The sequence below is a fragment of the Abrus precatorius genome, unplaced genomic scaffold (assembly GCF_003935025.1).
Source record: "Abrus precatorius isolate BTA unplaced genomic scaffold, Abrus_2018 Scaffold9, whole genome shotgun sequence".
Taxonomy (NCBI): Eukaryota; Viridiplantae; Streptophyta; class Magnoliopsida; order Fabales; family Fabaceae; genus Abrus; species Abrus precatorius.
In genome coordinates, this window is record NW_020874439.1 from 16,717,078 (window position 1) to 16,731,099 (window position 14,022).

Consider the following 14,022-nt stretch of genomic DNA (forward strand, 5'->3'; position numbering starts at 1 on the left):
AAACCATAAATTTGGCATAGAGTATAAGGTTATCTACTTGTTTGGCATTTGTTGGATCTATTGTCTTTTGTCCTATAACTAAAGATGACTTGGACAATAGTTGAGGAAGATATAAAAAATATCTCATATGAAGCTAACTTCTCACCACACAATTTCTTCTCGTTGTGCCAATAGTAGCATATTCGGTTAAAATGATTCCAATGTGCGGTCAATAATCATCATTTTGATATTATTCTTGCAAGTTAAGATCTAACAACAGATTTTAGATAAAACCAACCTAGAAAGAGAAATGGTTAATGAAAGATGAGTAATGAGTATAAAATGGTTTCTGAGTAAAAGGGTGTAACATGGGGGAGTTGGGATGGCTTAACGGAATGGAGAAGAAGATGGACCTTTTTACAAATTTGTAAAACTTGTTCAAGGATTTTTTTTTTTAAAATATTTATTTTAAAAATAAAATATAATTTAAAAAATAATATGGCATGTTATGTGGCAGTGCTGAATTGACTTCCCATCTGCCAACTCTACACTTAATGGAATGGAGTTGACAGTAACGATTAAATTCTAAATTTCTAACTTTACATGAATTACATTTTAATAAAAATATTTATAGGATCTATCACAAAATGATATATATTTATTGAGACCAATAACATATTTAAGTCTAATGTTTTTCAATAAAAGTTTTATATGGTTACTTAATTAGTGTAGTTGCAATATTTAAATTACATTTGTCCCTTTTTTATATAATTATAATATCATAAATATTAGTTAAGAAACCCAAAAAATTGAATTAATTAGTCCCCCTCAATTATCTAATGACCGTGACCGTGACCCTGACCTCAAGGTGCCTTAGGAATTTAAATCATGTATCTCAAATAAAGTCTTTCTACGTTACCCTAGGTTGCTCACTCGATTTTTATCATTGCAAAGTGAGCAATTGATTGAAACTTAAGATTGTGAGGCATTTAAAATGAAATATTGAGAATGTCAGATAAATAATTTGACTGATTAGAGGAAATTGATGTAGATGAGATTTAAAGTATGTTTGTTTGTATATTTCAAAAGAGTTTTCTTTTTTTTAAAATTAAAATTTTTTGTCTTTCTTCCAGTATGCAAACAAACGTACTCTTAATAGTTGCAATTACATTATTTTTGTCTTTCGTCCAGTATAAAAATTCTAAGGACTTAAGGAAAAAAGTATGGGAAAAAAAAATCCAACCCTCCGAAAAACAATAAAATCTTCAAGGTGTTTTCCGTGGACCAGTTCAGGTTGTTCACAGGGATTTCAATCACAAGGCTAACATCAATATGGGAAAAAAATTTAAAATAGTATTTGGTTTCTTGAATCCATAAAAGAACAATTTTTGTTTTTGTCGTGAAAAAGAGCTTCTCTTGAATCCCTGTTCTCTTCGTCAACCCACATGGGCTATGCATGTGAGAGTGAACATTTATCATTCAAATCATCATTGCGGGTGGTCCAGTATTACTATTTATTAAATTTAAGTGAAATATACTAAATTTATATTATGGCACAATTAAAAATAATTAATTTTATAATAGTTATTTTAAAAACCATATTACACTTAATTTTAATTAGTTGATAATGTAAATTTTTTTGTGCTAATACTATATTAAAATTAAACTCTTACTTATTTATTTGCATTTGTGGCCTTGTTAATCCAGATTCCTTAACTTCTTAACGATGTTAACTTATGAAGTGTCGAAATTTTTTATTATTATAGTTCTCCACAACGCCCCCAGAAAAAGCATCACTTCGTTGATTTTAACTTCTCATTTTTCTGATTATTCTTTATGGGTACGAAGAAAGTAAAGAAAGAAAATATTTGACAGAGAGATATGTAAAATGTTCAACGTGCACACTAAGTCACTAACTTAGGTCGGCCATAAATTTCATTAACATAAACATGCTAACCGATAAGACATGACACTGAACCAATATCATTAACTCTTACTACACCTAGAAAACAATATGGGTGCGAATAATATTTGGAATTGACTTGAAAACACACAGAAAGAAAAAAGTTAATCAAATAGTAATATTGATTTGTTCAAACACAGTATTAGTAGTATTATTATTTTCTTACCTTCTAAAAAAAAAACACATATAACATCCTTTACTTAAAAGTGACATTATCATACCTATAACACACACACATTAAAAAAATCTTTCTGCAAATAAATGGTATTTTTTCCTCTACCAAAGGAACATTGAATGTTATCAGTAGGTTAGGTAAGACTCCATCCAGTTCACCAATCACACCAATTTCGATTAAATTGTAATTCAAATTATTCGGTACGCTATAATATAATTGTTTAAATATAATTATTGACAATAATGCTTCAACACACATAGTCCTGGCCCTACCTCAAACCCCATATGTGCTCATTGTTTCATTTGACATTTGATGCAATCATGTGTCAAGAGCAACACCTTGATCGATTGAGAGCAAATGGGAAATACATGAAGACAGGGAGAAAACAAAGTCAAATAATCTCTTTACTCTTTTGGATAAATGGTTATGGAAATAAGTTTAATGTTTTTAATTTTAACCCTTATGTGTAGTGTCAAGAGTTTAATTTAAATTTGTTATTAGGATACCATTTTTTGCAATATCATATATTCACACATTCTCTCGTTATCTTAAAATTCCTGTGTTACGAAAACAAAATAATTTCGTAACACATGTACAATAACACATAATTGATATAATGAAAACAATTCCTCTGAACTGTATTGTCTATTGTTCACACGCCACCTCACCTATAAACCAAAAAACATTAAAAAACAAACATGCATGATTAATCATACGAATAAAATTTTAGATGGTATTTTTTTATGTTGAGAAATAAAATAAAAATCATCCACCAAACCCTTGAAGAATGACAAGCTGTAGGTGAATGAAAATGTCACGGTAACTAATATATATTGGGTTAAGGAACAAGACAAGAAATCACGAGGAGATTAGTTTGAAGTGTGAGGTTGGCCAATGGCCAATGCCAACGTGGGCACGACGCACTAACACAACTCAACCCCACTTTCTCTCCTTTAATGCAAAACGAGGTGTCTCGGGGAGTGGACATAATATAATACATACCAATATGAACCCTTCTCAGCAAAATGCTTGGAATCACTCAACAATATCAACTCTTTTGGTTGCATTTGGCATGTTCGACCTCAATTTTTTTCACATTTCCAGATAAATAATTACGTATAATTTCATTTTCTTTTGACAAAAATAATATTATAATAATAAGTAAACCTTTGTGTTAGTGTCACAACCCAAAAATTTGACTCGTAACAAATTAAGTTAGTTAAAAATATCTCTTAACTTGATAATTCTATTAAGAAATAAACATAAAATAAAAATATGATAAATTTTTCAATTTTTTAACAAAATTTTTTCTATATTTTTATCATTTCAAAATATAATATTTCAAAATCAATTCATAATTAACCACAACTAATGACATTTAAAATTTTCATAAAATCAATACTAAAATATTTATTTTATAACTAAATTAAAAATCTAACTCATTAATAGTTGTAAAAATCTAAACTTAACCAAAAAATAATAATAATAAAGCCACTAAATTAACAGCCTTATTAAAAGATATTCTACTTGAATGAAGTGATGTTTTCAGTAACATGCAACTTTGATACCTAATAATATCTAAAAATAGTAAATATAAATAGGGATGAGTCACATAGATACATGATGACATAATAACTACAATGAAAAAGAATAAAAAACAAATAATATACAAGTAGTTTATAATTATAAAACTTATTTATAACATGTCAACTTATTACATAATAACTACAATGAAAAAAAAATCGAAAACAAATATTGTACAAGTAATTCATAATTATAAAACTTCTTATAACACATCACCTTGTTAATAGCTTTTTTCATGTACTGATAGTGGGTAACCGTCTCCTCTTAAAGTACAATTAGGTCTCCTTTAAGAGTTCATAATTAATCTTAATAAGGGTCACTTGTCATCTCCCTATACATTGGCACCTCTTCAAATTAAGTTTTATAGAAAAATACTATACATTTTGTCCATCAATCCAGTAAATTATTTCATAATTATCATATTTTTTTCAATATTTCTTTCTGCACGGTGAAAAAACTCCTTTTTGACCTAACCAACTATAGTCTATTGCTTGCGATGAGTTAGCTTGAATGGATTGATATCTCGTATTATTATTATTATTATTATTATTATTATTATTTTCTATTTAAAGGGGATAAAAGCCAAAGAATATTACAATTAAGAAGCAGCTTTAGGGATCCAAATGACAACATCTAGACATAATAAAAAGTACAAAGGAGGAAAGGGCTTATCATTACAAGCATAAGGTACACAATCTTCTAAATCTATTTTGGCCAACTTATCAATACACTAATTGACTTCTCTAAAAATAAGACCAAATCTAACAAATTGAATTTGTTTCAACAAATTTCTAATATTATAAATCAAGAAAAATAGGGGTGAGAACAATTTTGAAATTCAAAACCAAAGATAAAACTTTCTTAAAATCACATTCAAATAAGATAAGTTAGAGTACAGAACCTTTTGCAGGACCAATTTAATCCCTAAATAATTTTTTCAAAGTTGAACATCATTTTTGCTGAGACTCTTAGGTGTGATTGACTCATTCTAAGTCATACTATTTTCACAATCCCTATTATGGGTGCCTATTGGGGTACTATAGTCACGGACCATGTCTTAGGTCATTTCATGAACAAAGTTGCCTAAGATATTAAACCTAGATCTTGAGAGATATTTCCTGTAACGCTCTAAATTTTGTAACATTAATTATTATTATTTATATAACCTAAATATATATTTATATGTGTGTATTTTAGATATATGTTGTGGATGTGTATATATATGTGTATGCGTGACTGGATAGGCTGAAAATAGGCTAAGTGTCTAAGTGCAGGATGTAATTCTGAGTTGTTTTCGCTGTAGCGAGAGGGCCCTGGGAGAAAGGATTGAAACTGTCACCTTCTCGTTGTAGCGAGAAAGCGACAGTTTGGATTGCATTTTTGGGTGCAGTCTCGCTATAGCGAGATTCTGCAGAAACCAGAGTGCAGTTTTCTCTGGTTTTTTCGTTGTAGCGAGAAGGCATGTTGCTGCAGTGAGGCTCGCTGTAGCGAGAGTGTCGCGACTAAAAAAGGATTTAAAGGGAGTTAGGATTCAGGGGGAGTTATTTCTCCCTCTCCCTTCGATCCTCTCATTCCCAAAGCCCTATTCCACCGATTAATTGCCTCCAAAGTCGTTCGGGAGCGAGATTGGAGCTCGGATTTGTGTGGGGAACGCTTGTAGGTGAGTTTTAAACAGTTAGGGTTTTCGTTTTCCTTCCCTTTCTCTTTTCTTGATGATTTTTGGGGTTCTCATGGAATTCTTCCATGTGTTTAGGCCGAAAGCTGTGTGGGGAGCATTTCCGTGGTTGAGTTCGGACGTGAGCCTTCAATCTAAGGTAAGAGGAGACTCTATCCTACTCCTTTATATGTGATTTGTTGATATTTTGTATGATATTATGATGTGGCTGAGTAGAAGGTAGGAAATTGCTGCGATATGTGATGTGGGCACTTGTGCCATTTATACATGTATGTATATATGAATGAACATTGTAAAATGTGGGCCCGAGAGCTGTGTAATATAATTGAAATAGGCTAGGAGCCGCGTGTCTTGAATGAATTGTGGGCTATGTGTTGTGTGTGCTGTGAAAATGAAATGTGGGCCTAGTGCCATATAGTTGAACAAATATGGGCTTAATGTCGTGTACTGTTAAATGTTGGCTATGTGCCGTATACTGAAATGTGTGTGACTGGGGCGTAGTAGCGCCGTTGTAATAAGCTATGAATGGTTCAGCGATACACTTGGGATATGGGAGATGAGGACGGTAGAAATACCTTGAGAAAGAAGGAGTGGTGGTGACACCGACTGTGAAACGGGTGCACCACGGGCCACACACTCTCTTCCTGACTAGACCTCTTATCACTATCTTTGTTGAGCGACCCGTGACTGTCCACGTGGTATCCGTGAGGCGGGGGTAACCGGCGACCATTCATGGTATAAATCTGTGATCACAGTGCTGCAATGAATGTGGCTGACATGCATATGCATGAGTTTATGAATTATACTTATGGATGTGAAATGCTGCTTGTGATTGTATTTGTTTGATGTATTGGAAATGTTCTGGAGGTGAGACTCTACGTTTATTGGGTGTTTTTGGGTAGTGTAGAGTACTCACCCTTACATTCATTTTTCAGGTAATCAAGACAATCAGCACCGGGTTCAGTGAAGGGATGGATGAACTGCTATAGGACTTATATTTTATTTTGAAAACGTTGTAATTGAACTAGTCCTGTAGCAGTTATTTGATATTAACTTGTAACCTTTCACTTATTTTGAAATCTTTTATAAAAATTTGGTTATCCGATTTGCGAAGTTATTATTTAATTTAAAATAAAACTTAAGGTGTTACATTTCCTACCTTTCCCATTAAGGTTTGGATTACATGTTAAGTGAGATTGTTCTAATTTCTTTCTTACATGTTTTTTCGCCAACATCGAGGGACCAAATTTTTCTTGCTCCTCCAAAGTGTAACCCTCTTGCTTTATATGGTCCCTTACCCTACATGGACTAGGTTGAGAGACAAACTCTTCTCCCTTATCAAGAAAAGAAGAATTAGGACCAGAGGTAGGTTCTTTGTTATCTTAACTAGGTTTAAGGGCATCTATACACGGTTCCTATATATGACCATATCTCACTTAAGCAAAACAAATAACATGCAATCCCTTGTATTCTACTTTAAATTCTTGACCTAGGACTTTAAAAGATGGAATAAGTTTCTTTCTTAAATTTAGTTTAACACATAATATGAAAAATTTGCCTCTAGGTAGTTATGAAGTATAGGAATCAATTTTCAACATAGAACCCATGCAAGCATCTACTTGTCATAGGAACTTCTCATTATATAACTGTAAGGGTAGATCAAGGATATGCACCTAAACAACTATTTTCCTAAGGTTATGGTCTTTAAACTTAAATAGAGGCCTCTACATTTGAACAAGTAAGTAATGGTCAAGAATGAGTCATGGTCCTTTAAACAAAGCATGCTTATAGTTTTCTATGTTATCAATTTTCATCAAAATAAAAAAAAAAAGTCATTGTTAATATCTACAATTTTAAGAGGTCCATTTTTTCTCCAAATATTTCTTAATTTTTTATTAAAGTAATTAAAACTAATTGACTTCTCTAGTAGTTTAACTATTAAATTCAATTTCCATGGAGAACACCATGATTCATATTTCTCTAATAGAATTTTTAGTTCTAGGCAGAATTTATTTTTAAAGCATATTTCAAGTTCCTCAATTTTAGGTAAAATGTTAAAATTCTCCAAAATTGACTTAATGATTTCATCATTACCAAAATCTAAATCCTTAGATTCTAATATTTTATCTTGGTATGATATAAAGGCAGTAAAGATAGGGTTAGAAAGCACCTTATTATCCTGAATATCTTGAGGCATGTCTTCTTGCATGAGCATATTTAGGTTGATCTAGAATCTACCTTAACCTTTTTTTTTTCCTTTCAATTCATTAAATCTAGTTCAGTTGAGCATTTCTCTACTTCATATTGCTCCACCTTTTTACGATCCACTTTAACAAAAAGCGTTTTTAAGGTAGAAACACTCTTCTAACTCATTGAGAAAAATATCAAACTATGAAAATACTTACTTTGTTATGAAACCTTAGCGGAGTCACATAACCTTCTTTTCTTTTTCTTAAAAAAAATAATAAATCTTGAAGCAATAGAAAAAACTCTAGCCTGTATTTGTTTTATCACTTCTATTTAAATTAAAAATATTTGTAATACAGTTAGATTAGTTCACTTAATAAAATTTTTTATACAAAAAAATTAAACTTAAAATATTCCTTAAGAAATATAAAATATACCTACTTAAACCAATTATTTTAATGCGTCGGGACTCACCGGTGTATTACATTATTGAATGAGAAGTTAAATAACTAAATATAGTTATAATGTTACATACATTAGCCAGTTAGGAAAAGGAAGGTTTTCAGACCTTATAATACCACAGGAGCATAAATTAAAAGATAATTCTCAATTGAGATCTTTCTTAAAATAAGAAAAAGGCTCGTTCGCAATTAATGACGTGGACCACAATGACCCCAAAAATTTAGAGAAGAAAAAAAAAACAAAACAAAACAAAATTAGAATTGTGATTCATAAATTTATCTAAGGTTGAGAGTTCACGGGAAGAATATCGCAAAAGGAAAGGCTCAAAGTGCAAAATAAAATCTGGCTTTATCATATTCCCTTGGTCATGTGGCACAGAGAAAAAGTGAACCAACAAGTTGCAGAATCTAGTAAAATGTACTAAATTTTCACAACCTCCAAACCTCATCTTCCCCAATGCTCTTCACTTTCTTCTTCTGCTTTCTTCCCTCAGACCCCAAAATCACAGATTCTACCTTTTGATGCAAATGGGATCAACCTACCAACCCTAGAATCACAGACTCAGCAAGATTCCTTTCAAACCACCCACTTCAATTATGGCAGCATTTGCCACTACCCATTACTTCAAGGCCTTAACTTTCACCATTTTAGTCCTCAAAACCCTTGCTTTTGACCCAATTCCCTTGTTTTCTTTTGCTGATTTTGGAAAAGATCCAAAATTTAAGCCCAATGTAGCCCTTTATGGTAATGCAAAGGTTGTCAATGTTGGGTCTGGGATTCATTTCTCTGGTTCTGGTGGAAGTTCAAACGCTAGAAAAGTCTTATACAAGAAACCCATCAAGCTTGTTCAAGGTAAACCAAGGGAATTACTATCCTTTTCCACTTACTTTGCATTTTCAATGTCCTTGGATAATGGGGGTGGTTTGGCTTTTGTAATGATTCCAAAGGGTTCTGAAGGTGATGTTTTTTATCAAAGTTCTTCTGGGTATCCTTTTGAATTGAATAGTAGAAAATTTGAAGTTATTGGTGTTGTGTTTAGTGCTTCAAAGGGTGGTAAAAATGAGGTTTCTACTGATTATAATGTGGCCATGAATGTGGGTAAAGCTAATGTAAGTAACACCTACTCTATCAATTTGGCTCTAAAAAGTGGAGAAAAATTGCATGCTTGGATTGATTATGAAGCAAGTTCAAGACGCTTAGAAGTCAGATTGAGTCACCATGGTTATTCAAAACCTTCTGATCCATTGTTATGGCACTTGATTGACTTGTCAAATGAATTGAAAGAGAAAGAGATGTTTGTGGGTTTTAGTTCTGTGAAGGGGAAAGGTTCTCAAGCATGCTTTCTCCATTCATGGAGCTTTGTTCTTGGGCATTTTCCTCATTCAATGCATTCAGAGCCTTTGGATCCTAAGGTTTTTGTTAAAAACACTGAAACTCCTGTGGTTAAGCCAAGGAGTGATTGCTTTTTAAGAGTTCTTGCTGCAATGATATTTGGTACTGGATGTGGAGCACTGACAGCATTTATTGTTCTTTATTTGTGGACCATATTTGGTAATAGAGGTGCAGTGGTGCCAGAAGAGTCTGTTAAGCAACCTGTAGATGTTGAGTATAGGAAAGTCAAAATTGTTGTAGATAAGACCATCGAAGATGGTAAGAAGTAGATCTTCATGAGGGGAACAGGTTTGAAGCTTGTGTTTGTAAATTTAGTTCGTCTTGTATTTAGGTTTTCTATTCTATTTGTAGTCTGGCAAAGAACTACTATATGTCTTTTGTTTTTCAGACATTGTCTACTGTTGTTTATCAAATGAGATTGATATCCAAATTTGTTAAAGGTTGCTTACTTTTTCTGAAACATGCCCAAATTGACGTTATTAATGAATTGATGTTACTGAAAGATATTTACTATATATTATATTAATTGTTACAGTAGAGCCAAGTACAAAGGAGAAAAAATTGCAAAATCTATGGGAATTGCAAAACCTTTTGGCGTTTATAAATTAACATTTTGGGAAGGGATTTTTTCTTTAGCCCCCTTAGTAGTGCATTAGCAGAAATATATTTCAATTTTAGACAATGTAACGTGTACATACAAAAAGTTCATTTGCTAAATGCACCAAGAGTGCTTTTAAATGAGAAGTGGTTTCCCTGTCAGGAAATTCAAACCTGCGCAACATTAAATTTGACTCACGGACAGTTTAGATAAGCTCATTTTAATTGGACGTCGATTCAATTTTTCTTTCAAACACGCAAGAATATTTTGCCCTACAAACTCACTTTTCTGGAAACTCTTTGGAACATTGAAAAAAAAAATTTCTTCAGCTTCATTCGGCATTCTGTCATTTATACGATGCATAAATAGAGCTAACCGTTTAAAAAGCACTAATCAAAACTAGCTGCAACCATTTGGATGAAACATTTGCGCTTTAAATAATAATAGCAGTTGTTTAGTCTTTCCTACCAACAGGTTTACATAGAAAACATAAAAAACAGAACCAAATTTATAGAACAGCAATATAACTTCAACAACTAGTGCTAGCCGGAACAGAACTATCCCCCCAAAAAAGAGACAAATGAACCGGCAACAGGAAGTTGCGGTTTTCCCATTGTTCATCTAACACCACCGCAATGCACAATGCCCCAAGTTTCAGAATCAGATTTCATTTTGCTCATACTCATCATCTTCCTCCTCATACTCTTCCTCATCCGCAGTGGCATCTTGGTACTGCTGATACTCTGAAACAAGATCATTCATGTTGCTTTCGGCCTCAGTGAACTCCATCTCATCCATGCCTTCACCAGTGTACCAATGCAAGAAAGCCTTCCTCCTGAACATAGCTGTGAACTGCTCACTCACCCTCCGGAACATTTCTTGAATGGATGTGGAGTTTCCAATGAATGTTGAGGCCATCTTCAAGCCTGTCGGGGGAATGTCACAAACAGTCGATTTCACGTTGTTTGGAATCCATTCCACAAAGTAGGAGGAGTTCTTGTTCTGGACATTGATCATTTGTTCATCAACCTCCTTGGTGCTCATCTTGCCTCGGAACATAGCTGAGGCAGTGAGGTATCGGCCATGGCGAGGGTCAGCAGCGCACATCATGTTTTTGGCATCCCACATTTGCTGGGTGAGCTCAGGAACACTCAGAGCCCTGTACTGCTGAGAACCCCTTGAGGTCAAAGGGGCAAACCCAACCATGAAAAAGTGAAGGCGAGGGAAGGGAATGAGATTCACTGCAAGCTTCCTCAGATCAGAGTTCAATTGACCGGGGAACCTCAAACAACATGTGACACCAGACATGGTTGCTGATATCAAGTGGTTCAGGTCACCAACTGCAACAGGATGAAACACAAGATAGTCAAAATCTTTGTTGAACCATTGAACATTCATTGCATAAATTAGAAAAGTCTATAGCGGAAACTTGGGATGCATAAAAGCTTACAGCTTGGGGTGGTGAGTTTGAGGGTGCGGAAGCAAATGTCATACAAGGCTTCATTGTCAAGCACCATGCACTCATCTGCATTTTCAACAAGTTGGTGAACGGATAGAGTAGCATTGTAGGGTTCCACCACAGTGTCAGAAACCTTGGGAGATGGGAAAACCGAGAAAGTAAGCATCATTCTATCTGGGTATTCTTCCCTGATCTTAGAAATCAACAGGGTACCCATTCCAGACCCAGTTCCTCCACCAAGAGAATGGCACACTTGAAAACCTGCGCAAAAAACGAAAACAAAACTAAACACGCTTCGTAATTTCAAAATCAACCCCAAAGCACACCCAAGTTTTCACCTTTCTCGCATACCATTTCAATATCTGGCCATCCAACAAACCCTGCAAAACACATCTAAAACCCCAATTTCCAGGCCCAAGCTTTACCTTTCACAACACACTTAAACTCAAAACCATCACGAAACACAAGAAAAGCTCCCACCTTTCATTGCTAGAAAACACATGCAAATCCAAAATGACCCACAAAGCTGCTCAAAAATACATTTCCCAGCATACCCATTCAAAATCAGCCATAAAACCCAATAAAGTTCCCACCTTTAACCCTCGCTTCAACGCCCACTGAACACTTAAACAAACACTCAAACTTTTAACTTTCGTTGTTTCAAAAATCAACACACACCCAATTCAAAACCAAAAGCAAAACACCAAAAGGTTAAACCTTTAATTTATAAAAACCACAAAACAAGAAAACCCACGTACCCTGCAAGCAATCGCAGTTCTCAGCTTCCTTGCGAACAACATCAAGCACAGAATCAATGAGTTCAGCACCTTCAGTGTAATGACCCTTAGCCCAGTTGTTCCCAGCACCGGACTGACCGAAAACGAAGTTGTCCGGTCTAAAAATCTGACCGTACGGTCCAGACCGGACACTATCCATAGTACCGGGCTCAAGGTCCATAAGAACTGCGCGGGGCACAAAACGACCACAACTTGCTTCGTTATAGTAAACATTGATCCTTTCCAGCTGAAGATCTGAGTCACCATCGTATCTTCCGGTGGGGTCTATGCCGTGTTCGGCACACACCACTTCCCAGAACTTGGCACCGATCTGGTTGCCACATTGGCCACCCTGAATGTGAAGGATCTCACGCATTTTGATTGGAAATGAAGAAGAAAGAAAAGAGGGAAATTGGGTTTTGAAAGAGAGGGTTTGTGTTTTTATGGTGGGGACGAGAGGGGTGAGAAGGGTAAAGATGGGGTTCTATTTTATAGAAAAGTTGGTGTCTTTTTGTTGCAACGGTTGGATTTTGAAAGAAATGAGTGAGCTGTGAATTTATTTATTTTGAATAAGGTGAGAAGAGAGAGGTTTTTGAAATTTCAAATTTTGAAAGTGAAGCTGTATGTTCTTCTATTTTTGTGGCCCCTTTGTTTTTATTTGGGGGAAAAGTGGGTCAGATTCCTTTTCTCTCCTGTAGATGCATTAATTTAGTCAAAATCTCTCAAACGGCCGAATTTGTATTGAAATTTTAAATTTTTGTTTTTTTTTCTCCTAAAAACTTAAATTGATTGTTAATTTTGTGGTGTGCTTTGTGCAAAATGTGGTGAAGAAAGGTTGTAATGACAAGCCTGTTTCCCTGATGAAGCAAGCTTATTCAAAGTAATGGAGCCTTTAGGTTGATTGAAAACTATATAATAACAATAATGATACAACGACATTCAAACTATATTGTAAAGTTAGATACAATTAATTTTAAACTAGTAAATATAATTTAAAATGTTTAAAATAATTTTAAATATACACTTTACATTAAATTAAATATATGTATAAACTAATCTTTTCACTCTTTATGAAAAACACTTTGGTGCTTTTATTAAACTTTCAGGTCGTTGCCATGTGTCCAAGTTTGCATGTATATATTCTTTTTGCCGTGCTAGTTTTGTATTTTCTGCTCAGCTGTTCTTTTATTTGTTCTTATTATTATTATTATTCTAAATTTAGGTGCGTATAAACTAGTAAAATAAATTTGAATTCTTTTATATATATATACTTTATCAATTAACATGACTCTTTACAAATACTGAATTTTATCGCTTCAATCATGGCATAAAAATTATATATTCATGTTTAACAAACATAACAAATTTTAAATAAATTAGATATTTATAAATATGTAATATTTTAATCAACATTTACTTATGTTTAAAAAATGTATATTAAATGTTAAAATAAAATTATCTTATGAATTGAATTTTTTAAAATAAATTAAGCATACAAAAAATCATGTAAATAAAAAACTAAATCACATGAATAATTTTATTTTAATGCATATATTTTCAAAATATAAATGAATATTGACTTTAATATTAGATTATTACAGACATCTAATTCATCAAAAAATTAGTATGCATAATAATATGTTAATATTATATTATTTAATTTTTGAATCAATAAAATTTAATATTTATAAATAGTTATGAAGTATAATAACTGCTGGATTAACATGATTTTCCTTTTTATTTGTAATTTTAATTATTTTATTTAAATATAA

The 14,022-nt window shown here is 33.2% G+C and overlaps 2 protein-coding genes across 3 annotated transcripts; one reads left to right on the forward strand and one right to left on the reverse strand.

Moving 5' to 3' along the window:
* Positions 1-8,470: 8,470 nt before the first annotated feature.
* On the forward strand, positions 8,471-9,855 carry LOC113850529 (L-type lectin-domain containing receptor kinase VIII.2-like). The gene has a single exon (XM_027481093.1). It carries the CDS (start codon positions 8,622-8,624, stop codon positions 9,684-9,686), a length of 1,065 nt encoding a protein of 354 aa, XP_027336894.1. The 5' UTR covers positions 8,471-8,621; the 3' UTR covers positions 9,687-9,855.
* LOC113850528 (tubulin beta-1 chain-like) lies at positions 8,680-12,736 on the reverse strand. Of its 2 annotated transcripts, XM_027481092.1 has the most exons (4): positions 12,233-12,736; positions 11,466-11,735; positions 10,698-11,355; positions 8,680-8,707 (listed from the first exon to the last, which is right to left on the reverse strand). In XM_027481092.1, exons 1-4 carry the CDS (start codon positions 12,624-12,626, stop codon positions 8,680-8,682), a joined length of 1,350 nt encoding a protein of 449 aa, XP_027336893.1. In that variant the 5' UTR covers positions 12,627-12,736. The 2 variants fall into 2 exon arrangements, with proteins under 2 accessions (XP_027336893.1, XP_027336892.1); XM_027481091.1 differs by lacking the exon at positions 8,680-8,707 and having other exon boundaries at positions 10,433-11,355; positions 12,233-12,735.
* Positions 12,737-14,022: the final 1,286 nt, after the last annotated feature.

What these genes read in the sequence shown, in the direction of transcription:
- LOC113850529 (XM_027481093.1), top strand. Translation starts at nt 8,622, where the DNA reads ATGGCAGCATTTGCCACTACCCATTACTTCAAGGCCTTAACTTTCACC.
- LOC113850528 (XM_027481092.1), bottom strand. Translation starts at nt 12,626, where the DNA reads ATGCGTGAGATCCTTCACATTCAGGGTGGCCAATGTGGCAACCAGATC. An exon ending in GAACTGCGATTGCTTGCAGG is followed by an intron (nt 11,736 to 12,232) that starts GTACGTGGGTTT and finishes TTTTTTGCGCAG; the next exon opens with GTTTTCAAGTGTGCCATTCT. An exon ending in CAAACTCACCACCCCAAGCT is followed by an intron (nt 11,356 to 11,465) that starts GTAAGCTTTTAT and finishes ATCCTGTTGCAG; the next exon opens with TTGGTGACCTGAACCACTTG.